This window comes from Scomber japonicus, chromosome 20, assembly GCF_027409825.1.
Source record: "Scomber japonicus isolate fScoJap1 chromosome 20, fScoJap1.pri, whole genome shotgun sequence".
In the NCBI taxonomy this organism is placed as follows: Eukaryota; Metazoa; Chordata; class Actinopteri; order Scombriformes; family Scombridae; genus Scomber; species Scomber japonicus.
This window is the reverse complement of record NC_070597.1, coordinates 26061795-26087448: the sequence shown is the minus strand read 5'-3', so window position 1 is coordinate 26087448 and position 25654 is coordinate 26061795. Positions and strand designations below refer to the sequence as shown.

At 39.0% G+C, this 25654-nt stretch overlaps 1 protein-coding gene across 1 annotated transcript in view; it reads left to right on the top strand.

Moving 5' to 3' along the window:
• Positions 1-1208, top strand: part of mtr (5-methyltetrahydrofolate-homocysteine methyltransferase) — a 34968-nt gene extending 33760 nt beyond the window's left edge. The window contains exons 32-33 of the mRNA XM_053341816.1: positions 666-778; positions 1076-1208. Of these exons, the coding sequence (XP_053197791.1) occupies positions 666-778; positions 1076-1165 (203 nt within the window). The 3' untranslated portion in view covers positions 1166-1208. The remainder of the gene's footprint in view (positions 1-665; positions 779-1075) is intronic.
• The last annotated feature ends 24446 nt before the right edge of the window (positions 1209-25654 follow it).

Sequence of the window (25654 nt, the reverse complement as noted above, 5' to 3'; positions counted from 1 at the left end):
CACTGTTGTATCATACAGTAGTTAACATGAGGCGTAACCTGACCTGCACACTGTCTGTTAGTCAGACATAGTTTCTACTCCGTGTCCATTCAGCACACAAAATGCTACAAACTAATGCCTAAAACAAAATAACAGGAATGCCAACATGAGTGTGAATAACATCAACACATATTTCACATTGCTTACAGTGGCTGAATCCAAATAGAAACTCCCAACACTTTAAAGCTCTGAAAAGAAATAGAAGTTTAACCCAGCACTTGTACCTCCTGCTGTTTTATCAGCTGATGGAGGGTTCAGCATCTTCCCCGCTGCTTTATACATCTCGTCGCCTCGCTCCATTTAACCGAGCTTCCCCGCGTTCACCGCCGTGCAACAAGCAGCACGACCTAATGAAGCACAGCCATTGTGTCTGTGTTCCCCCCGCCGGCTCAGCTGTCAATCAAACACCTACATAAGCCTGCCCACTCACAGGCTCAGAAAAAGATTCCAAATGTTTCTAGAAACACCAGAAGAATTTAGTCAGAAAATAGTGACAATGAAACAGTGGAACTACGGTTTTATTTCATTTCCTGCATGTTTCCACCTCATCTTTTTGTGTATTTGTGTGTTTTCTAACCATTATGCATGTATAGTAACATTGTGTGTGTGTGTGTGTGTGTGTGCAGGTATTTGTCTGACAGAGTCTCTGGCCATGTTACCTGCCGCCTCAGTGTCTGGACTTTACTTCTCCAACCCTCAGGCCTCCTACTTTGCTGTAGGAAAGATCACCAAAGAGCAGGTATGTGTATATTTTTAGCCACCGATAAAGAAAACTACCTATAGTGTAGAGCCTGACCCATATATTGATCAACCGATATTATCAGCTGATATTGGCCTTTCAGAGATATATCCTATCTGTGTCCATACTGTCTGATATGTGATGATTTTTTTAAAGATATATAGGCAGCATTTTATACTTATTGAATCCTTTTTCCTAATTAAAGTTTAATATATAAATATTAAACTCTCAGTGAAGGAAGATATATATAAAAAACATAGTACAGTGATAAAGATTCTGATTCCTTGTGTTCTTCAGGTGGAGGATTACGCCAGGAGGAAAGAGATGAGCGTGGAGGAGGTGGAGAGATGGCTGGCTCCCATACTGGGTTACGACAGTGAAGCTTAAGAGCGATGAACAGAGAATCTAAAGTTTACAGTCCAACCATTCCACTGTGGCTGAGGCAGGCTGTCACTGTGAGAGAAACCCCACGCTGTGTTATTCACTGCAGTATAACACACAGCCTGGTTGATTTAGTTTTTTTACTGTACATTTTAGAAAGGGTCACAAACAGTTCCACTAGTGTCTGTGAAAATTTCATTTAGGGTCTCTAAGCCCTGGATAAGAAGCTGTCAGATACCACACACACACACACACACACACACACACACACACACACACACACACACACACACACACACACACACACACACACACACACACACACACACACACACACACACACACACACAGTAATTGTGTGTAATGATAACATTGATTGGATTAGGTCTGCACATGGCTGCACAAACAAGTTCACATGATCATCATAGTTATTGAGCTCAGTGTTGAGATGATTATTATTTATCCTTCAAAGTCATTTAATACCAGCAACAATGTGGTTCCTGACGTTTTAATTGTATTTATTTTTTCAAACAAATAAGCAAACTTGCTTTTAGTGTGTAATGTGGGTATGACTCAGTGAGCTGAGCATGGCCTGACTCCACACACACACACACACACACACACACACACACACACAGACGACTGTGTGACACGTTACTCTTCACCCAAATCATTTCATATAATCAGCTTTTTTTTTTTTTTTGAAAAGAACCTTATTTTTTATTATTGTTTTTATGAATCAGAAAACATCTGATGAAAGGGTCAAGGTTAGGGATTTTTTAAATTTTTTTAAAACATTTTTTACATTAAGTGCCAACTTTCAATCTGTGATAGTTCATGGTACGGACATTTTATTTTCTAAAAAGATTCAGTGAGAGCCAGTCTCATTGAAGGCACTCGCACATTACTAAAGTAAACAGCCCAAAACACAAAGAACATTTAAACATTAGAATCTCATTTAAACAAAGACAACATCAAAGCCAGCTCACTTTTTTAATGAGCTGATCTATTGTAGAAGCTAAGTGCCATATAGAGACAGTACTGTATGAATAAGTGTGCAGTCCTAGTCTCTGATAATGGATGTGGATCATTAAAGTGACCTACACTACACTACAAGCCTTCTGGAAGCACTGGACACATGTAGTCTGTGAATGTTCTCACTGATTTCAAAGAAGCTTTATGTTTCTATGTGACAGTGAAAGTTTAGAATCTTGAATACAGGCTGTTTTTATTTGTTTTGAATCTTTCTTTTTTTATGATCATTTTATTGTTGTTGTGTATTGTGTTTACCTGGAGGATGGAGTCTTCAATCATTTTGGTGCAGTGTGTAGAATTTAGTGGAATCTACTTTGCAGATATGGAATATAATATTAATTGTATAATAACCTGAAAATAAGAATGATTACGATTCTGTTTCCTTAGAATGAGCCCTTTATATCTACATAGGGAGTGAGTGCTTTGTTGCACCTCCATGTTCCTACAGTAGCTCCAGAGAGGCACCTTCAGGTTTTTTGATAGTTTCGTGACCACCGTAGGTTTACCTATGTGTTTGAAAGGTATTCAGTTGGTTACAATCTGAAACCTTAACACTTAGATGGCACTAAATCCTACACACTGCACCTTTAAATGTTCCATTCATTTAAAAAAAAAAACAGGGTTCAAAATATTCTTAAAAAGTGAAATGCTCCACGTCATTATCTTAATAATTGTCACTCAGTACAAATACATATGTATGTAACACACTTGAAACATACAACCACAGGCCAGTAAAACTCTGCTGTGAATCTTTTTGTAATGTATTTAAAATGCAGTCATTTATATGTCATTCAAAGGCTTGATAATAACCAACCAAAATTTCTATACTATATATATATATATATGTATATATATATATATGTATATATATATATATATATATATATATATATATATATATATATATATATATATATATATATATATAGAAGATGTTGAATAAGACTACAAGCTACAACTAACACTATTACTTCAGACCTTTTCCGTTAATTTTTCTGTTTGTTACACGTGGCTTCCATATCCTGTTGACCTTAGCCAGAGATTTATTCATTATTTAAGACTTTAGACAGCTGAGCACAGTTGAATCTTTAGTGAATCATTACATGCAGCAGAAATGACTGGATCATCATCTAAATCTGCTGCTATCTATGATCAAAAAAGATGTACAATAATACTGTATTGCTAACATACTGTTTGAGTTCCTTGGTTATTTCAGCTCACCTACTGTATCCTGTTAGTAAAAAAGCTTGAAGTAAACTACTAAAATCAGTATCCACACATTATTTATCATGTATGAACAGTGTACTTACCTACTTCCTGTTCCAGGATCCTGTAACATCTACACATGTGGCACAATCTAAATCAAACCTGAATGTCAGTTTTGTGTAAGCTGCTGGTTGAAGAGCATTTCACATGATGTCTTAAAAGCCCTGATGTGCTGCAGCGGCTCATCTCACTTTGTATGAAGCTTTAATAGTTTATCAATCAGTTGTACTTTCTTACATTTGAAAAAAAAGTTGTAGATAAATGATGGTGGTGTTACAATATATAACAGTGGTGTCATGACAGTATTATGTGATTAAAATGAACGGCTTCAACATACATCCGTGTTCATTCTCTGAGTTTAACCCTTCAGGTCAGCCTCACTGTACAGGTTTAATGTCATGAGGACAACCACTCAGCTTGTGGTGCAGGTATGGGCTAAAAGAAGATACTATAGGTTGCATTATGGGAATGATGATTGTGAATGAGGAATGTGATTTATATTAGTAATCTTAATTAAATATGTTTTTAAAGGTATTACATGCTATTTTATAATTCCACTGAAATATTAGGTAGTCCTTAGTGTGTGTTCAGTACTGTGTTCCATAATCATTCTACAGTTTGGACTATTAGCTACCATTCAGCACACTGAGCACATGTGCATTTTTACCTGGGAGCTGCAGATTTTTAGATTTGTATTAGTTTAAACATATACAAATAATATAGATTATATACATATAAGCAATGTAAAATGTGATGGAGGCTTAATCCAAGCACTCTGCAGTTCAAGGGTTACATTACATTTAAAAACTTACACGTTAGGTATTTAATACACATTATATTCACACTGGACAACTTTACATATTTATACCTTCATTTATTATACCTTAATGTTGGGAAATTAAAAAAAATTAAATAAATAAGATCTTTTTAAGATCTTTTTTGTTTTACATTGCTTTTGTATTTATAACTTGATTACTAAAACACAGACTCACTAAATTACAGATGACATACACACACTATACTAAAAAGGTGTTAATCATGACCTTATTTGTGAGAAGATTTAATGGAAAATGTTTTTCTTAGGGACCGAGCTGAAAGGCAAGAGGGCGAGGACTCCAGAGGAGTCCTGCCCTTGCCTGGAGGCAAGGACCCTATTGTTTTTGTGTCGTTTTTTTTTTTAATTATTATGGCGCTTTTCCACTACACAGTTCCAGCACGACTCGACTCACCTCGGCTCGCCTTGACTCGGCTTGGTTCCGGGAACGACCTTTTCCATTACAAAGAAGTATTTACTCAACGTGGGCGATACTGCCGTGACTTCGTTTTATACGCGACACCAACACATAAACAATGGAGGACATAGAGGCGATGGTGTACTTGCTGCTGTATGTGGCTTTCTGTCACACACAAAGCAACAAAATTGAGCCATATGGCTGTTACGCTGTTGCTGGTATTTAAAAATGGCGGCTTTGATTCTTGTGTGGGACGTCTCATGACTCCTCCAGTGACAACTCTTCTGACCAATCAGCGGCCAGCAGTCTGTTGACGTCACATTTAGTATCGGCTCGGCTCGCTTGGAACCTCAGCAGAGCAGGTACTAAAAAAGTAGCAGGTACCAGGTACTAACCCTAGTGGAAACACAAAAGAAATGAGTCGAGGCGAGTCGAGCTGGAACTGTGTAGTGGAAAAGCGCCATTATTCTACCGACTCTTTGAGCTTTAATTTGACCCCCTAAACCTGCTTGAAAAACTGACCAAATTTGGCAGGTACATCAGGTCTGGCGAAAAATTCGATAAAATGGAAAAACAAACAGCGTCAAGCTCTCTAGCACCACCTAGAAACACTAAAACGGCCACTCCAATTTTTTGTCTTATCAAGACCTACAAATCACGCGCTGACACCCCTGACCTAAATCCAACAGGAAGTGCACAATTTACTGTTACATGTGGGATTTTCGACGATTCTTGGCTTCCTACAAACGTTATCTTGTCCGAGGGCATTCATCGTGGTGGCTTCAAACTTTAATAGCTGACTTAGCACACCCTGCTGCACAAAAGTTCTGAACAACTTTTTCATTACTTGTCCGGATTGGATTTTACAATCCCTCAAAGGTCAAGTGCCCAAAAACCCTCGCCAAAACACTCCCATAGACAATGAATGGGAGGAGAGTCTAATGCCACTTTGACCCTAAATTTGACCACCTAAACATGCTCCAGGACAGACCAAATTCACTACGCACATGAGGCCTGGCCATTAATTTGATAAAATGGAAAAATTAACCCCAAAAGTGCCAAAATGTGCTCTCTAGCGCCACCTAGAAACTCTAAAACGGCCACTACACCTGATAGGAATGTCGTAGAGAGATCAAACCAAAATTGAATTATTTGTCTTATCAAGACCTACAAATCACGCACTGACACCCCTGACCTAAATCCAACAGGAAGTGCACAATTTGCCTTTTAAATGTATGATTTTTGACGATTTTTCAGGCATTTCAAAATATATACATTATTCCTGCACATTTTCAGCTACAGACTCCATTCAAACGTCAAAATGTAGCCATAATTTGGTCTGGCTATGTTTTATACTTCTTGATCTGCGGACCCACATGTGCACCTTGTTCCTCTCCTGTTTAAATCTCCATACTGTCTGTGCATGCTCTGTCCTCATGCTGTCAAGTCCTTAACTACCATGGCAATGTCTGTGAGTGTGTGCAGCTGGCTCATTTGTGCTCTGCAGTCATCCTGATTCATTTGTGGTCTTAGTGTGCCACCCAGTGGAAAAAACTTGTAATGACTCATCATACCTGATGAGGAAAAGGTGCCTCAGTTTTCTGTTTCTAGTTCAAGTATATTGACTGTATTATTATGTTTTTAGATATCTGTGCAGTCTGTCAACTATTTCAGTGACAATGCTGTCAAAGTCTAGATCAAACACGAATTACAAGAGCATGACCTACAAATATATCTACAGGTTTCACTGGAAATAAATTCCTTTACTGATTGACTCATCAAAGTGTTGGCAGTTAATTTCAGTTGCTCAGTCTAAATGTCTACACACACACAGAGTTGTTTGTATGTGTGTGTGTGAGTGTGTATATGTGTGTGTGTGTGTGTGTGAGTGATCTACTTATTACAGTGTCCGATAAAAGCCCGGGCCTGAAGACATCTATATGCTCCTAATGGAAACCTTACCACTTCGCCACGGCCTGGCGTGCACAAGGGGGCGAGGTCCCGCCCAACGCTGCTTGCAGCTTTTATTTCTTTTGATTCTGTGTCCAATTTTGTCACTGGTACTGTATGTCTACAACAGTGATTTCCAACCTTGCTCCTGCAGAGCTACTGCATGTTTTAGGTATCTCCTCACTCTAACACACCTGATTCTAAGTATTAACTTGTTATGAAGTCCTTGACAAGCTTCAGCTGCTTGATAACAAGCTAATAATTAGAATCAGGTGTGTTAGAGTGAGGAGATACCTGAAACATGCAGGACAGTAGCTCTCCAGGAGCAGGGTTGGTGACCACTGATCTACAATATAAGTTTGTGGCAACCAAAGCATGTTTAACATTATTAAGGTTATAAGGCTGTGAATTCACAACACATGATTAATGGTAGAAATATCTGACTTTTTTGTTTATATATTGAACACATTGCCATATTAAGATGCTATATCATGGTTTATATACCTATATATGAAGTCATCATTATGTGACAACTTAATATATATGTATACATTTGTGTGTGTGTGTATAGCAAATATGAAATAAATGTAGACTTTTGTGTTTATATATTGAACACATTGCCATATTAAGATGCTATATCATGATTTCTATCCTACTATATACTAATGCATTATTATGAAGGTAGCCTATATGTTGTGCTGTATTCCTTACTGTCACAATTTAAACATGGTTTAAATGAAAGTGTATTGGCACTAATGAGCTTCCATACCTAAACGGCCGAGAGAGGGGGCAAACCGCCCAAATAACCGCTCGCGCGCACACTCTCGCTCACACCTGTACAGCTCCTCCCTCGGTGAGCGCGCGCCAATGAGAGACGAGTTGCGTTGCCTTTGGCCGCCTGATACTCACACACAGACACACATACACACACCAACCCACACACACACACACGCACGCACGCACAGCCAGCCTGTACTCCTCACGCAGATACAGTGCGAGCATCTCCGTGTGAACGTTAACCATGGCTGAAGGAGGAGAAGGAGAGGATGAAATCCAGTTCCTGCGGACTGTAAGTCATCTTTCTGCTCCTCTCAGCTCTATGTCGGCGCGCTGCTGGGTGTTACTGCGGCTTTCTGCTCGCCTGTGTGTGTATGTGTGTGTGTGTGTATGTGTGTGTGGGCAGGGGAGTTTACCGCATTAAGGATGACAGCTCCTCTACATACTAGTCATTGGTCAGCGAGTCTGCATCCTGCTGACAGAGAGGACTGGAAGGATGGAAGGATGGAAAGAGGTGTGAAAACATACTGATAGACAGAAAGAAAGAAGGAAAGAGAGGATGAGAGATGGAGGGGGTTTGTTGGAGCCGGTGTTTGCTGTCATTGTCTCAGAAAAGAGGAGTTGAGCAGCATGCGGGCTGTGTGTAGAGTCGCTTGGTGGTGGTGGTGGTGTGTGTGTGTGTGTGTGTGTGTGTGTGTGTGTGTGTGTGTGTTGGGCGGATGCGGGGCGCAGTGCGGTGCAGACTGGCAGTATGAAGCCTGCTGCATCTGCTTCACTTCACTTCAATTAGCTTCTACAGTGAACCGATGCCTCTTCATCTCTCTGCTGTGTGTGTGTGTGTGTGTGTGTGTGTGTGTGTGTGTGTGTGTGTGTGTGTGTGCTGTTTGTCACATAATGAAGTCAGATCAGTAATGGACATGTGAGGAGCTGTTGCTGTACAAGAAGTCACACGTGAATAGTCACAAGTGAATGCAACTGAGCTTTTTTGTTTTTGTTAGTGTGGTGGTGGTGGTGGTGGTGGGGGGGGGGGGGGTACATATATATATCTATAATAAACATCTCTGAATATATGCATTCATGTGTACAGAAGTTCATATGTCATTTAAACTGAAATCCTCATTTTTGACATTTAAATAGTGTCCGAGCTGATCACATTCCATCGTTGCAGTGCAGTTTTTCTTGTGTTTGAATTGTCAGTATCTTCCACAGAGGGGAGATTGCTGCAATGGTACTAAGCTGCCGTGACTTGATTCTAGAGAGTCTTTTGTTTTGGGGTGCAGGTAGACTTACATTTAAAACTGCATCAATCAATATTTTATATTAAAGGATCTATATGCCAGAATGATGAAGCAATGTATATGAATGAGTTGTTTTTTGTCAGTGAGTAAATGTAAAAAATGAGCCTCCCCCCTGACTTTCTTGGTTGTCTGTAATAGTCTGTGGTCAGATTTCTATGTGAAGGAATCGGCCCGAGTTTCTGAAAATTCAGATGTGACGTTTTGTGCGCTCCAGACTGCTCTCTCTCTTACGTCAACAAACAACCAGCATATCAACACAACAAACACAGCGCTGTCCGACTAGAAACACCCTGCAGATGTTAGATCTTCATCTAGCTCGACCGCGGTGCATTTCACATCACTGACCGCAGTGTCAAGACAAGAGCACACGCACACTGCTAAATTGACATTCCTCAACAAAGGAGCAGAAACAAGCTCCAGAGTGATAGCACAACATAACTTAGCCCTTTAGTTTTTTCTGTTGGTAGTCCAAAGCACATATTCTACAACACAACCACAGTGCATTGCTCCCAGGCCACAGCTCACTGAGCCTAGCGGTGTTTAGTAAACATGGTTGGTTTTAAAGAAATGGCAGTTTGTGGGTCGGGTCAGGCTTTGAGCAGTTGATTAATATATATTTGTGGGTTGGGTGGTTCAGATTCACTTTAATACATCACAAGCCGTTGTATCTCTGTGAGTTTGTGTGTGCATTTACAGTGGAGTATGGCTTTTGTAGGCAAGATTGTGGAAATTGGTGAAAATTCTAAACCGTATGGTCAAACCAAATCTTCTCTATAGAAGTGCTAAATTTCATGTTTAAATATATAATTACTGGTTTGCAGATTTTGTGGTGAAGATGCTGCTGAGCCTAAAGACTCAGTTTACATTCCCTCCTCATCTGTGGTCATGAGCTCTTGGAAGTGACAGAAAAAAAGAGATCTATGTTACGTGAAGTTAAAAGGAGTTTCCTTCACAGTGTTTCTAGGTGCAGACGCTCAGAAAGAGCCTGATGTAGAACTGCTTTTTCATTTTCACTGAGTCTCATCAGGATGTTTCTCAGATGCGTCTCTCTGGGTATGTCTGACTGTGAGAGGCACACCCAGAACATATGGGAGGTTTATATATCCAGCCTGGATTTGGACTGCTTAGTATTCCCCAGCAGGATCTGGTGGACGTGGCTGTGATCAAGGTTTCTGTTTAGTTCACCTCATCCAGGACCAAGTCCCAGATAAACTGCAAATAAAAGATCATGAATATTTGAAAACCTTTTTATTTTTCCTAAAATACATTCTTTAAATGGATAAGTTGGTTTTCAGTTGGACAGAGCTGCTGCAGTGGAGGTTCCTGCCTCCTTGCTCACAGACTGGCTCCCACCAGGCCTCCAGTATCAGTAGCATCTCAGCGTGTGGTAAACTCTGAGCTGTGGCTGGCAGTGTGATGTGCTGCTCTGTTGGCAAACCCTGCTATCAAATCTAATTCCTGCACATACTATAGCATGCATCTTCTACTGGTGCACATATGAATACCCCAGTAAACAATAGCTGATAGATAATATGAGGGCAGTATCATCCAAATACATCAGCAGGTCCTATACATCCACATATTCACCCTAAATACAAACCCCATAATTCAATTTGCAAAAGCTTTTAAGAATGGTAGATGTGGCTTTTGCAACAAAACATTGACATTTGTAGTATTATGAGAGTTTTAGGATAGAGATGGTTGTGTTTTTCATCAGATTCCCATCATATGAGTTATGAGTCAATCATTCAGTATATTTGTAAGCAAAAGTACCCAAATTCTTTGATAGCAGATTTGATAGATTAAATCTTTAAATACTTTAGCTTGTGGACTACTCAGACACAACAATATATTCAAATATATCAACTTGGCTCATATTATGTGATATTTTATCAAACAAACAATGGATTGAGACAATAATCAGTAGATTTATCAATAATGAAAATAATCGTTGCACTTCTAAAATACATACATGAAAAGACAAAGTCAGTTATTCAAGTTATTCTTACTTCATCATCAGCCTCATCAATCAGTTAAAGGGAATGCTTATTGAGGACCATTAATGTTCACAGAAGGTTTATATACTCATGTACACATCTAATTGGTAACTGGTTGATTGTACGTTAGCTAATCATATACTTGCTAAGTTATAAAGACCTAAGGAATCTGGGCATGAGGGTACCATCATTTTCAATTTTCAGGTATTATGTGAACTGTAGATTGTCTTTTTAAAAAGTTATCCTAAAGAACAACCCTAAAAAATCATGTTATTGTTAATGCAGCAGCTTACCCACATGTGAGCTCATATTTCAGCTCAGTTAAAAGTTTTAAAAGTTCAAATTGTAGCTTGTTGACTGTACATTTTGACACTACAGGCCACCATAGACTGCTCTGTGGTTCAGCATGTCTTAATTCTGCTCTGGGATTACTCAGTGACACCTGCTGATCAGTGGCTTCAAATGACATAACAGAGAGATGGCCCATAGTTTGTGGTTTGCTAACCTTGTAGTGGAGTGGGTTAAGAGAGGGGAAGGAGATTTAAGAGACTGCAGTAACCTGTTGGAAATATACAGCAGTGAGGACGTCATCAGGAAACTATCCTGGTCCTTACTGACGACTTAGCAGAAGCCTTGAGCCTGACGCATGAAGCCCAGCTCTGCTACAGCTCTGTCCTGCCTTTAGGTTTAATGCTACTCTAAGTTTTTTGTGGGGTTACACACGTTTGTGAATATTCCCAGTAAAATGTCCTCATATCTGTTCAATTATTCTAGAAGGCAGGAGCTGTGAGGTTTAACGTGTTTCTTCAGTCAGACATGTTTTTTTTTTTGTTTGAAGTCTTAAAATACAGAATTCATGACAAATTAGTTTTTACTCATAATTTACTATAACTAGACAGTACACTTCTGTTAGTACACTTCTGTATAGTATACTGCTGTATAGTACACTTCTATTAGTATACCTCTGTTAGTACCTATATAGTACACTTCTGTTAGTAAACTTCTGTATAGTACACTTCTATTAGTATACTTCTGTTAGTACATATCTATATAGTACACTTCTGTTAGTAAACTTCTGTATAGTACACTTCTGTATAGTATACTTCTGTATAGTACACTTATATTAGTACACTTCCGGTGCGCACAATTAGCATTAGCATTACAATGTCCTCAGCCACCATTTCCTGTTTGAAAAGTGGTCCCTCCCCTTCTGCTATGGAGCCGAGATGGTGACCGTTGAGGGTCAGAAGTGTCCATAGTTCCACACTCAACTTTTTGACCGTTTTGAGTGCACCATCCAGGTACTTATAGTGCACTGCGTTTTCCATACTCAGTGTGAACACACTTGTGCACTCAGAATATTAAGTGTAATAACAGAAGTATGAGATTTGAGACACACATATAGTCACAGTTTAACTCTGTGAAGTCTAACTCATGTCTTTAATTATTAAAAAGTGACAGAATGTGCGATGTGTCTATAAACATGTTTTTATTTTTATTGTGAGATGTCTTAAAGTCCTTGCTGCTAGTTCCAGCGGATATGTCTAATTGCTGGAGTTTGAGACTGTGCGCTTGGATGAATGGATGTATAGATTCCTCACTGAGTTAGTGGTGTTTCCAGGTTTTCAGCAGAGGTAATCTGTGTTGTGTTGGACTGTCTCATCCACTTAGTTTCTACATGGGCTTCAGGTAGCCAAAGCACTGCTGCACCATCAACACCTTGTTTGTCCACATCAGCTGAGATTATATCAGTCTAATTGTAGGATCTGTAGATGTGTTGCAGTATTCCTCATGCATAGTTTCCTCAGTATTAGTGTGATGTTACTGTATCATGTCCTGTCAGTACAGTAATGTGCTGCAGCACTATTAGAGTTGTCAGCGCAGAGTGTTTTTGTATCAGTGGCACTGATAGTAATTCAGGTTAAATGATGGATGTGCGGGCCTCACAGCATCTTAAGGCTGCAGTGGAACGGCGCTCAGAGGACAGTGAGGATGTGAGGGCCACTTCACACAAACTGAACCCAGGGAAGGCACCACAGCACTCTGCTTTACTTAATACTTTATTAGGCGCAAGCGACTAACGTTAGGACGTGCACTGCATCTTCATCAGAGTCAAACTGTATTGGCAGAGACAAGAGTAAAAGCCAGTACCATAGCAACACTCATTCAAGAAGACAGGACAATACAGTGTCGCAGCAAAGACAGAAAAACTGCAGAGAGGAACTCTTTCTTCATTACGGTCAAATGACAGCAGCATGGAAAACGGACTAATACACTTGTGTGGACAGTCTCAGTGGGATACTAGTGTTAGAGGTGGACAGATATATTACTCAACAGGTCATGCAAGGTTATCTAATATCACATATGTATGCATTATGAGAAATCCATGATTAAATATCTTCAAATTGATTTGTACTGTAATGTCCCTAAGAGCTGCTAATTATCACTGACTGAGCCGTTTGCTCTGGAGGTTTCACATGGACCAGTGCCTCCGCTCTACCCTGAAGATTACTGTGGAATTCCATTAGTGTATTCATTTGTTCAGATGTTCTTAAAGGTGGTCTTTACTCCAGCCTCTGCTATGAAGCTGTACAGGTGTCCCTGTTGTCCACAGACAGGTGCTGTGGTATGGATATTCATGGCTCCTAGAGGCTGAACCTTTTTTTGGTGCCTCTGATTTCTGGTTGTGTCACCACAAGAGATTTTTTTCACTTTTTCACACAAGATGGATTCAAATGATCATGAAGAGATGTACATGATCAAGCAATGACCAGCTGGACAGTGGAGTGTAAAGCAGTCTCTCCTTGAAGACATGCATAGTTTACTATAATTATCTGAGGAATGATAAAGAATGATGAATGAATAGAGCTTAACACAGAAGACTTTGTCACCTCCACACACCTGACCAATCACAGCTTGAAGAGGGTGTAAATGTCAGAATGTCGGTTTTGGAAAGTTACAGATGTAGTCAGTAGGGCTGGGCAATAAATCGATATTGTGATATTTCATAGATATCATCTTAGATTTGGAGTATTGTAATATGATGATATGGAATAAGTGTCTTTTCCTGCTTTTAAAGGCTGCATCACACTAAACATATAATGTTCTGATCTTAACAGACTGTTCTATTATCTGCCTTTATCCACATTACTGATGATTATTCATCATAAATCGTATTATGTAAATATTTTGTGAAAGCATCAATAGTCATTCCTACAATACTGGTATCAAGATATTTGGTCAAAAATATTGTGATATGTGATTTTGTCCATGTCACCCAGTCCTAAATGTCAGCCACAATTTCAGAAGCTGTTCTAGTATTGGACAAGATGAAGTATACTAGCACCTTCAGTGTTCATCTTAGTAGCACAGGGGCACAGGGACTATGCAGGATGTCCTCCAGATCTTTGGCACCTGTTTCAGCCTCAGAGAGAGGTCAAAAAGATGCTGCTCACACACACATTAAGCAACCATGAACAAATAAAGACTAAAAGGGTTTAAAAAAGAAGATTTAAGCAGGTTGGCTCACACAGTGTAATGTACATTTCTATTAGAGCCTGATCCATACATCAGCCAACCGATATATTCAGCCCCAAAAATCCAGTGTGTCATACTCACTGTGCTGCTCTGTTAGTCTTAATGTGTCTTTAATGTGAATACTGGACATGTTGAATTTCATTGAACACGTTAACAGTGCTGGCAAAAAACAAAGAATAGAAGGTAGTGCTGTGCGATATTAACATATATATCGTAGTGTGATATAAAAATGTCCACTGTATGATATAACCCTCAATCGTTTATATCATAATTTTAAAATGTGGAGTACTGGGTTAGCTCTGTTGCTACACTAACGTAAACAACGTTAGTGGCTAACAACGTTAACGTTAGCGGCTAACAACGTTAACGGCTAACCAATGTTAAGGTTACTACGGTTGTGGTTTAGGTATTCACTACAACTCAACGTGGGAATGACCGTTATCCAAATGTATCATGTGAGTTCATGTTATATGAACAATGAATGAAGGATAATGTAACTGCAGCAATGCTACTACTTTGCGGTAGCATTTTTACGTCACCCGCAAAGACTGGTTTACAGCACTGCTAAGGGAGCATAGATGTAAACAACATGGCAGAGGTGGAGAACACTGTGGAAACACAACCCAAACAGGGAGAGAGAGAGGGGAATGACTTGAAGCATAGGTTGCTTGCAGGAATCGAACCAGGGACACTGTCATTATGTGGCATGTGTTGTAACCACTCAGCTCCAGTTAGTTTGTACTTCATTAGATTGAACTAAGGTGATGCTCTCAAATTGCTTGTTTATTCCAGCAGTGACCAACAGACTCAAATATATTCCATGTGCAATGAAATGAAACAGACAAAGTATAAATATTCACATTTGAGAAGCTGTAACAGGAATCAATGTTTGGATTTTTTGTTTTAGAAGTGACTCAAATGATTCATCTATTGTCAAAATAGTTGCCAATTAAATGAGTAGTTACCATTCTAGTGGAAATGTACCTTTTTATACTGAAGTTGTCAAGAGAACAGGAAGTGTTAGATTAGGTGCAGAAGTACTAAAATGTAAAGAAATATACTTATAAAGCAGTGGAGGTTAAAACATTCCCTGTACGCTGTTTGAGAATGAACAGCATTTGGTTGTTCTTGCAGAGTTTCCATTCTCCACATCCATCCTCAGGTTTGCCAATACTGTCCAACCCTCTGTATCCATGCATTCACTGCACACCAGGAACAAACACCACTGCTAGAATGCGTCTTCAGCTGCTTATATTAGACACAGTGTAACATGTTCATTCTATGTAAGTGTAGACGCACAACAACATCTTAGAAAGAGACATATTTATGATATTATTAGACGCAGTGTTTGTCTTCAGATTAGGTTGTACACACAGGTACACACTGAGGATCCTCATTAAGATCAACTCTTTACTGATCTAAATAAATATTATGTTAAATGTTAAATATTATGATAAAGTCTTTTGATTATCAGTAGTTTAGATGGTACATGATCAACCAATGCAGCTCATTACTTTAAGTTAGCACAGCTTTCTTACTGTTTAACAGATAATGTAGCTGCTGATAGTGTTCAGCTTTACTGCCTCTGTTTGTCTGCTGCTCAGAGGTGTGACCAGGACACTAAAAACAGCAACGCCTTTATTAAGAAATGCGAGTTTCATATCTAAAAATGCTGATTTTCCAATAGGAGTTGCTTTGTATCTCTTTCTCCTCTCCTCTCCTCTCCTCTCCTCTCCTCCCGTTCCATCTCTATACCTTTCATCTTCCTCCTGCTCCCTCCTCCCTATAATCCTGCAGCACTCCCTGCTAAGTGCACTTTGAATGCAGATCAATACGTGGTTACTGGTGACGGCTGATGTCTCAGCACAAAGCAAACAGCATGGCAGCAGACGTGTGATTGTGTTCATTTAATCTCAGTTACAAAGAAATGTCTGTGTTTGCACACTGTAGAAATGGACTGAGCAGAGAATTCCAATGGAGGTCAGTTAAAGGGAGAGTCTGGCCAAAAAAATATATCTGATGCTCAAATCAAATCTTTTTGAGTATCAGTAGATTCTCATTGTGACCCAAATGAAGTGCCTGAACGCAGCGTCAGTGTGATATTTACTGCTATGAGAACAACGGAGAGCACGTAATTAGGTGGTGGACAGATATGTGAGCATGTGGAACAGCTCAGGGAGTGCAGGCCGTGGTGAGGAGCTTGTTTGGGTTAGTATAAAACTTACTGTACCCATTCTGCCACTTCAGCACTGTCCTAAATTCATCAAGGGAGCTCAGTTCCCCATTTAAGGACATGCTGACCGGCCCGCCAGGCAAAACAAGCTTTTATTAACATACACAGCTGACAGTATACAATTCAATGAGTGAAAAACAACTGTTTATTTAAAGCATTAGAAGGAGCAAATAGCCACCGCGTGCAATGGAAAGATCGATATGAAATGTGAGAATATAGCTCATATAGTTAGTGAAGATAGTCACGATCAGTCAGGTGGAGTCATAAAATATTCTCTCTGCAATGTCTGAAAAAACTAATGTTGTGGTTCCCAAATCCTCCATAACTTTTGCTTCCAATCATAGGTGAGGTGCTCCCGTGGCATAAGGGCAGCCATCTGTGCCGTCCATATTAGAACAGAGGGGAGATTTTAAATGGGCCATAACAATAAAGCACATTTCTAATGAAAAAGAAAAAAAAGAGCATGGGTAGTAAAATGGGGCTGATGCAGACTTGCTGTCAATGCAAACTGTTTTCCAGTAACATCTTGAACATAGAGTCCAGTATTTTTGGGTAAGGTCACAGCACCGAAATAGATAAAACTGCATGTGTGAGACTTTGGGAACTTTTTCTGTAAAGTACACCAGGGTTAAATATATTCTATGGAAAGTAGAGCCTGACCCATACTGGATTTTAGGGGCCGATGCTGATACTGATATATGGGGGCAAAAAAAATCTATAAGTTACATGTACAGAATATATAGATAAACACATTGTTTAGCAATGATCCCTCATATGTGGTTATCAAACACTTGTGACAAAGATATGTAATGAAGGCTGTGATATTTTACAGTTTAACAATAAACTTTAGTGTATAAAATGACTGAAACTGTAAACACTGCTGGGAATTTAATAATTATAATTAGCTATGGATAAAAAAAACCCAAGACATAACAAAAAAAAACAATGCATATACTAAAATTATAAAGTGTACATAAATACTGCTTATATAACTGTATAAAATATATATCAGACAACATATTTGCTGATACTGATATGTCTGTGGTCAATATCGGCAGATAATATGGGTTGACCAATATATCAGTGAGACTCTAATGGAAAGCTTCATCACTTAAATAACTAATGAACTCATGCATCTTCTTGCTGCTCCACTCTGGAATGAATGAGCGGTGGACATGAACCACAGACACTGCAACCATTGAGCCATGCTGGAACTTTTTATAGAACTTGTATTATTCATTCATCACATGTACTTTACCTGAAAACTATCATCAATAATAATGCTGATCTATGATTTATAGTTTTTACAGCGCTCTTATTGAAGCAGACTTTTCCGGACAGGATGATTCTCCACAAAGAGACTGCTGCATTTCATATGATCGATAAATCTATTGATTATTTTCTTGATGAATCGATTAGTCAGGTCTACAAAATGGCAGAAAACTTCAACCTGAATTATCCCCAACCCAAAGATCTTCAGTTTACTATCACAGTAGACTCCAGAAAGCAGAAAATATTCACTTTTAAGAAGCTTTTTTAGTTTAATTCTTCTTATAAATAAAATAGTATTCATGAATTCCTGCAGGTCAACAACAATGAAATGAACTACTTGATAAATGCCACTTGACTGCTTGAAGTTATGCATCAATCTGCATGCATTACAGACTGCAGGTTCATGTTGTTTGGGTGTGTGTGCACACTGGGGATGAACTGCATTTCTGTCCTTTACTGTGACTAAACAGAAATCTAAATGTGGAGGCTACTTTGATGTTTCACTCAGATTCAGTAAAGGAGAGTGCTTTCATTTGGCTTTTGGAACAAAAAGTAGTATTGAAATGTTCCTTTAAATCAAAGGAGAACAGTATAGTCTGACCCTCTATGTGGAAGTTACTGGGTGGGTGAGGGTGGGGTGCATTAGGAGGAGAAACGGCAGTGGAAAACTCAATAGTCCTCCATCAGCTGTCGGTGCACCATGCACACACACACACACACACACACACATGCACGCACACACGCACACACACACACACACACACACACACACACACAGAAAGAGAGAGAGACAAACTGATGAGCCCTTTTTCTCACTATGAAAGTTTAATTACTTCCCTCCTAGTTTCATAAATGTTATGTCCTCTATCTGAGCCACACAATCCCCTGACTATCTATCAGCCAAACACTCTGCCTTGTGTGTGTGTGTGTGTGTGTGTGTGTGTGTGTGTGTGTGTGCGCGTGTGTGTGTGTGTGTGTTAGCTGAAGCTGGATGTGGTGTGTGTGATTGGGGCAGACAGGGTGCAGTGCACCATCTTTTTGGCTTTAAGGTGGATCTCATCATATCCGAGGCACCAGCGAGCGAAATGACTGTTGACCAGCAGGTTTAGCGTTTAGCTGCAGTTTGGCCATCAGACAGTGAACGCCTCCAACAACTAACAGCAGCTTTCAATATCACAGTTATCGATCTACTGACAGAGGAGGAGGAGGAGGAGGAGTTGTGGGGGTAACGTGATGTAACGTGATGTCATCTTTGAAGCAGATGTGTCTATTTCCTGACTGTCTGACATTTAAATGATGGTGCATGTTTTGCTGTGTGTGCACTTAAAAAAGCTGAGACTATAGGTTTTTAGTAGACGCTGTTTGATGCCAGCTGTCTGTTAGCCTCTGTGAAAGTAAAATCCCTTCATACAGCAGAGAGTAAACACACTTCCTTCTCACTACCTTTTGAAAAGCAGAAAAGAACTCGTTTTGCTATTTCTAGGACATTTGTTCCTCTTCAGGTATTCAGAGACTCAGTGTGGATGCAGTATGTTCTGCATCACAGAATGACTTGTTATCCTGAGAGAACATATGGTGAATGTGTATTATGGTGAGCTATACCTGTGATTCCTCTATGTGTACATGCTACTCAGAAGTCTCTACAGTACTGTGATGTGTTGTCACTGCTGCAGTGGAAACAGAGCAGTGAATAAATCATGATGTGCATGAAGTATGTGACAGCTGAAGCTTCTTAAAATGAAAGCATGAAACAAACAGAAATTCTATAGTTCTTTCATCTTTTCTCTGTCACTCTTTTGATCATATCATCTTGTCATATGGTAAATGGACTGTACTTATAGAGCTCTTTTCTAGTCTCACCACTCAAAGTGCTTTTACACTACATGTCACATTCACACACATTTATACACAGTTGGCGCAGACATTGGGATCAATATGGGGTTAAGTGTCTTGCCCGAGGACGCATGGACATGAGGACTGGAGGAGCCTGGAATCAAATCGCCAATCTTCCGATAAATGGACGATTGCTCTACCTCTTTCTTCTACATTCTGAAAATCAGCTCCACCATCCCAACTATCGAACTCTAAATAGTCACATAAGCAGTGTACGTAAACATGCATTCAATCAAATATTCTTTTGCCGATTTTCTGGAAATTCTATTAAAACCTGAGCTACATTTGGATGGAAACCTTTGTAAAAACCACTGGCAGTCATATATGGTGTCTTGGAGTGATGTGTCCTCCCACTCACTACCCAGCAGCCACTGCAAAGAAGAACACATGAACCAAAGAATACTAAGTTCTTAGACAGCACACTACAGTACAGTGATGTCACTGATGCAATAGGCAATCCCATTTTATCCAATTCAAAAATAATGAATTGCCTACAGCTGATTTAAGGTGTTGCTGGTGATGTTTATTTCAAATAGAAACAGAGTCAGCTGAAAATGAAGCTGCTGTCTATATCTTGTAGGGCTGCAACAACAACTCGATAAAATTGATCAAATTTGATTATTAAAAGTGTTGGCAATTAATTTCATTATCGATTCGTTGTGTCGCACGATAAATGCGTCACTCACTATGAATCAATCACAAACTGTTGTAATTTAATATTACTTTAACAGCTCAGGGATGTTGGAACTTTCTCCCACTGTCAATTTGAAATAATGTTTTTTAAAATCCGATTATTCAATTAACATCAAATAAAAATTGATGATTAAAATATTTGTTAGTTGCAGCCCTAATACGTTGCCTATTGCTCTTTACTAATGTAAAAATAGATTGGTGAATCACTTTTGGAGTTTAATCAATCCAGATATTATGGCGACTGGGAACCGGAATGAAAATGGAAGAGATGTTCATGTCATCCTGTTGTCATGATGTCATAGGTCAGATGTTTAGACCTGTCACAATAATTATCAACTTATTGTACAATAACATAATAATCAACATCATCATGTCTATATATGGACTTATATAATACATGGACCTTGATCATTGTTTTGACCTCAATATTGCCACACTTCACATTAAGAGGCTATTCAAGTAGTTTCCTCCATTGTGGTATAAAATGATCTTCAAATGACAATAATAATAATAATGCGATTATTTCCGAGACAATATATCGTCCAATAAAAGTAGTATTGTATTGTGACAGGACTAAGCATGTTGAAGATCAACCTAAACTGGTTTCACTGGTATTTATGGAGTGATTGAGAGTGAACCGTAAAATACCTGCAGAACTTTAATCTGGAAACTTTTTGATACCAACAGTCATGACAGTCATTTTGAACATTAACACAACACGTAGTTTATAATGCACACACTGTTTGTAAATGACCTCAGATATATCTTTGTCATGTCTGGACTGCAGTTTTTGTTACTTATTAGAGACACATTGTACATTCTCAAAAAATGGCTGGTATTCAAAAATCATGTACATTTCTAGAGCACTGATTGCATCACACTCTGCTGCTGTCTCATTATCCTGTTAACACAATCATTTCATTTTCATTCACTAATTCTCACTAATGCTTCTACTTTGCTGTTTTTTTTCAAGTGCTGTTAAGTTACATCATTGAAACTGGACACTTGCTTCAAATTAAAAGCCTATCAGGAACATGATTCAATTTGAGCCACTGGAAGGCTTTTATTGTGATACATCATCAGAAAGTGTTGAGTTTTATTGTCAGAATGCACAGAAGCCTCTAACTAAACCATAGTACATTTATTCTTATAAAGCAAAGAAAAGGCCTGTTTCTGATAGGTCTGCTTCTCTCTGCAGTAAGTAAAGGCCTCAGCTGAGAATTTAATATACACCAATACCTGAGATAAACTAATACTGCTGCTGCTGATGTATTAGTCATTTAAATGCCTGAAGTGAAGATAAAGACACGGCACACTGGTTTCTCTCTCCACTCTGTCTCACCTCAACTGTTCAGTTTGATGTTCTCCTAAAAAATGATGTGTATGTGTCTGACTCAGCCAGCTGTGTCTCTTTGGTTCTCCCTCCTCCACTAATCCCACTAACACACACACACACACACACACACACAGTCAATCACACACTGTGGTGGTTGACTGCTTCTTCAGGTCTGGTCAGGCTCAATTAAGCAGTGTATGCCGCTGCTGAATAATTTGAAAGGAGTGGTAAGACTGATTGGTAGATACATAATTAATGTTGGAAAAGACACCAGTCTATACACTGCTGTGATTTAAAGCAGGTGTGTGTGTGTGTTTGTGTGTGTGTGTGTGTGTGTGTTTGTGTGTGTGTGTGTTTGTGTGTGCGTGCGTGCGTGTGTGTGTGTGTTTGTGTGTGTGTGTGTGTGTGTGTGCAGGGTTGGACTTTGGACTGGGACAAAAAATGGGCTCTGGCATGTTTGGCCCACACCATCATGCAGTCTCCTGAAATGATACATCCTGTACTATTCACCCAAACCACTACAGAGCTAAGCAGTGAGTGTAGTAAGGAAGTGGAAGTGGACCAGTGTTCCCAGTTGCTTTTGACTGGCTTTACTAGACAATGACATAAGCTGACAGGATGAAGTGATCATAAGTTCTGGAATTGTTGGAATTCCCTGGCAAAGATGAGTGTACTATTAAGACCAGATTAGAGCCAGACACATGTATTGGTCAGCTAGTAAATGGTAAATGGACTGTACTTATATAGCACCTTTCTAGTCTTTGTGACCACTCAAAGCGCTTTACATTACATGTCATTCACCCATTCACACAAGGTTAAGTGTCTTGCCCAAGGACACATGGACAGGTGGACTGGAGGAGCCGGGAATCGAATCACCAGTCTTCCAATTGGAGGACGACCGCTCAACCTCCTGAGCCACAGCCACCCCATGTATTATTGGCCGATACTGGCCTATCACAGTTTGTTGTCTGATATGCACCAATATTATTTTTTAAGTTAGGCAGCATTTTATGTATATGTATATTTTTTCTTAATTCAAGTTGTATTATTTATAGGAATTCATAATTCCTATAAATAGTGAAGTTTACTGTTTCAATGCACTAATGTTGTTTTACACAATAAAATTAATAGTTAAACTAAAATATCATGACTCCTTTATCACAAGTGTTTGATAAGCACATTACAGAAAATGTGCCTTTTATGTATATTCTGTATAAATAAGATTACGGCCGATACATCAGTATCAGAGTTTTTTTATTCCTTAATATCTGTATTGGCATCAGCTCCAGATGCAATATTGCTCTTTATTAATGGAAAAAAGAGAGGAAAGAGAAAAGAGTTGATAATAAAGAGCAATAGACAGCCATACTGGTGATTATAAGGGTAAAGATAAGGGTAAACTTTATTGAAATTCTAAATTGACACAACAGTATTCTTGTAATAAGTGATAAAAAAAACTATATTCAATAAATGATCTCTAAATACCATATATAGGTGTTTACTCAATGAATGCATGGAGCTGTTCCATCTCATTCAGGTCATACAGATTTCAACTATTCATACATTCATAATGACTTGATTGATGATGACTATTGCATCAGGTGTTTATACAGGTAATACATCACCTTTTTGCTTTATGTTAATATTCAGAGAGGAGTGATAGACTTGTGTATGTGCTTGTTTGTTTGGGTGGAGTTTGAACTACAGTTGATGCATTGCGCCCCACAGACAGTAATAACACTAATCCATACTATATACTGCATATGACAATCATTACCACATAACTCAACATAACAATTGGAAACTATGTTTTCCCCTGTATAAGTGTTTAACATAATAGAGCTCCAGATATAACCTACTGTAGCCTTTTAAAGCATGTTTAACAAGGGAACCCTCAGCCTGATCATTTTAATAATATTATGACAGGATATGAACCTAGGTCAATCAAACACTAACGTTGCTAGTCAACATTAGGATAGTCAGCCAAAGTTGTGCAGCATTAGGGAACTATGCTAGACTGCAAAAACAAGCACCAGATAGTTTATGCTAGTATATGTTTATGTTATTTGGCAATGATGGACTGAGTGAGAACCAGTAGTAGATGATGGTTTCACTTTATGATAGCTTCATCTTATATCAATGTCATCAATTGAATGAATCATCATATTTCATCAGTATCCTGGCATGACACACATATATACCTCCCTGAGAGTCCCTGCTTCTCCTCCTGTTCCTCTGCCTCACAGTGTCCATAAGCAGCCACCTCTCCTCCTCCCATCTGTTGCTGCATAATGGCGGTTACTGCTGTGGCTGATGCTACTGCTGCAGCCCCTGCACCAAACATATCTGTGGCTTTTGCACATTTGCATCTAGATTCTTCTTTTTTTTTTGGCATGCAGTGCAACTTCTCCGCACCCGCTCCTTTTTGTTCTATGCTTATCTATCTTGACAATAAAGGAAGATCTTCCTCCATCCACAGATGTTTGGCTCTGAGCCACAGTATCTGATGTGAGAAACAGAGAGTATGAGAGGGAGGGGTGGGGCTGGCCCAGGAGGAGATGTAATAGAGCCAGCTTATTGTCAGTATAGAGAATGCTGCCCCTGCTTTAGGGCTGGTTGGAATATTTTTTTCGATATTAAAAATATTCAATCTATATCAGCCCCAAGGTGTGCTGGCCTACCAGGAACATGCCTGTTATGTTAGATTATAGTGCAGCCCTGTGTGTGTGTGTGTGTGTGTGCGTGCGTGCGTGCATGTGTGTGTGTGTGCATGGTTATTGGTGCACATGCTGACTCGTGAGCAACTGAATGTGCATTTTGTGTTAAAAATGATCCCAAAACTGAGGAACAAACTGTATGAACCAACATCAGTATACACTCAACAACAACAACACCTTCCATATTATTCAGGGTCAAGTTTGACCTGAAATTTGATGACTTCCCCTAATGTGACACAGAACATACAAAAAAGGAAATATTTGAATTTTTTAAAAATATTTTTGTTGCGTGTTTGATCCATGTTCATCCAACATTCCCAAAATGTTCATTTTTTACATTTAATATAATTCATTGAAATAGTTTAGTTTTCATGTCCTATGATACATTGGACTATTATAAAGTGTTTTTTTACATTTTTATTTCCTCATAAAAAACTAGGTAATAAACTCTTTCTGCTCTCTCAGAGCTTCATTAAGGATTAATTATGTTTATCTGTGACTGATGAGATATTTCTGAATGATTTGTTCTTCAGAAGTTCGTTATAAAGATGAATTATGAGGGAATACTGTGACTGTATGTGAGGGTTCATGTTGTACATTACAGAACTTTATGTCAGTTTAAAGCTTAAAGGCTGTTGTAAGAGTGTTACACTAAATACCACAGTTCCCACGAGCCTCATCAGCTGTTGCCATGGAGAAAACCAAAATTCATGCTGCTAAATAAGAGTAGTAACACTGAGTCATCACCACAATCATGAACTAAACACTTCACTGTAGCTGCTCAATTGTTCCAAAACAGCAAATAGATTCAAACTGGTGGATTTCTTCTACAGTCAGTAGAACTCATTATGTAAGACAGCACTGTTTCAGCTCACTGATTAGATGTTTATTACCTCAAAGGTGCATTTTTCTTCCTCTGTGGTGTAGAGCTCTATTGTTGCAGTAAGCCACACACTAGCACTGGGTGACATGTTCCTTTTACAGTACCATGAACACACACTGCAATCCCACACACACACACCATCCTGCTAGCAGACATACTGACTAGATCACCAAATGTGGATTCATCCGCTGCTGGAAATAATCCCCAATACATATACTCTTTCCTTCTCTTTGAGTAACATATTTTAACACCTACAGTCCCCAGCTGTTTTTGGAATTTAGAAAAGTAGTAGAATATTGTTGGTTTGGGATGTTTTTATAGGATTTGTCGACAGAATGAAAGAAAGAGTCAAGTTTTTATGTTCAGTTGCATCTTT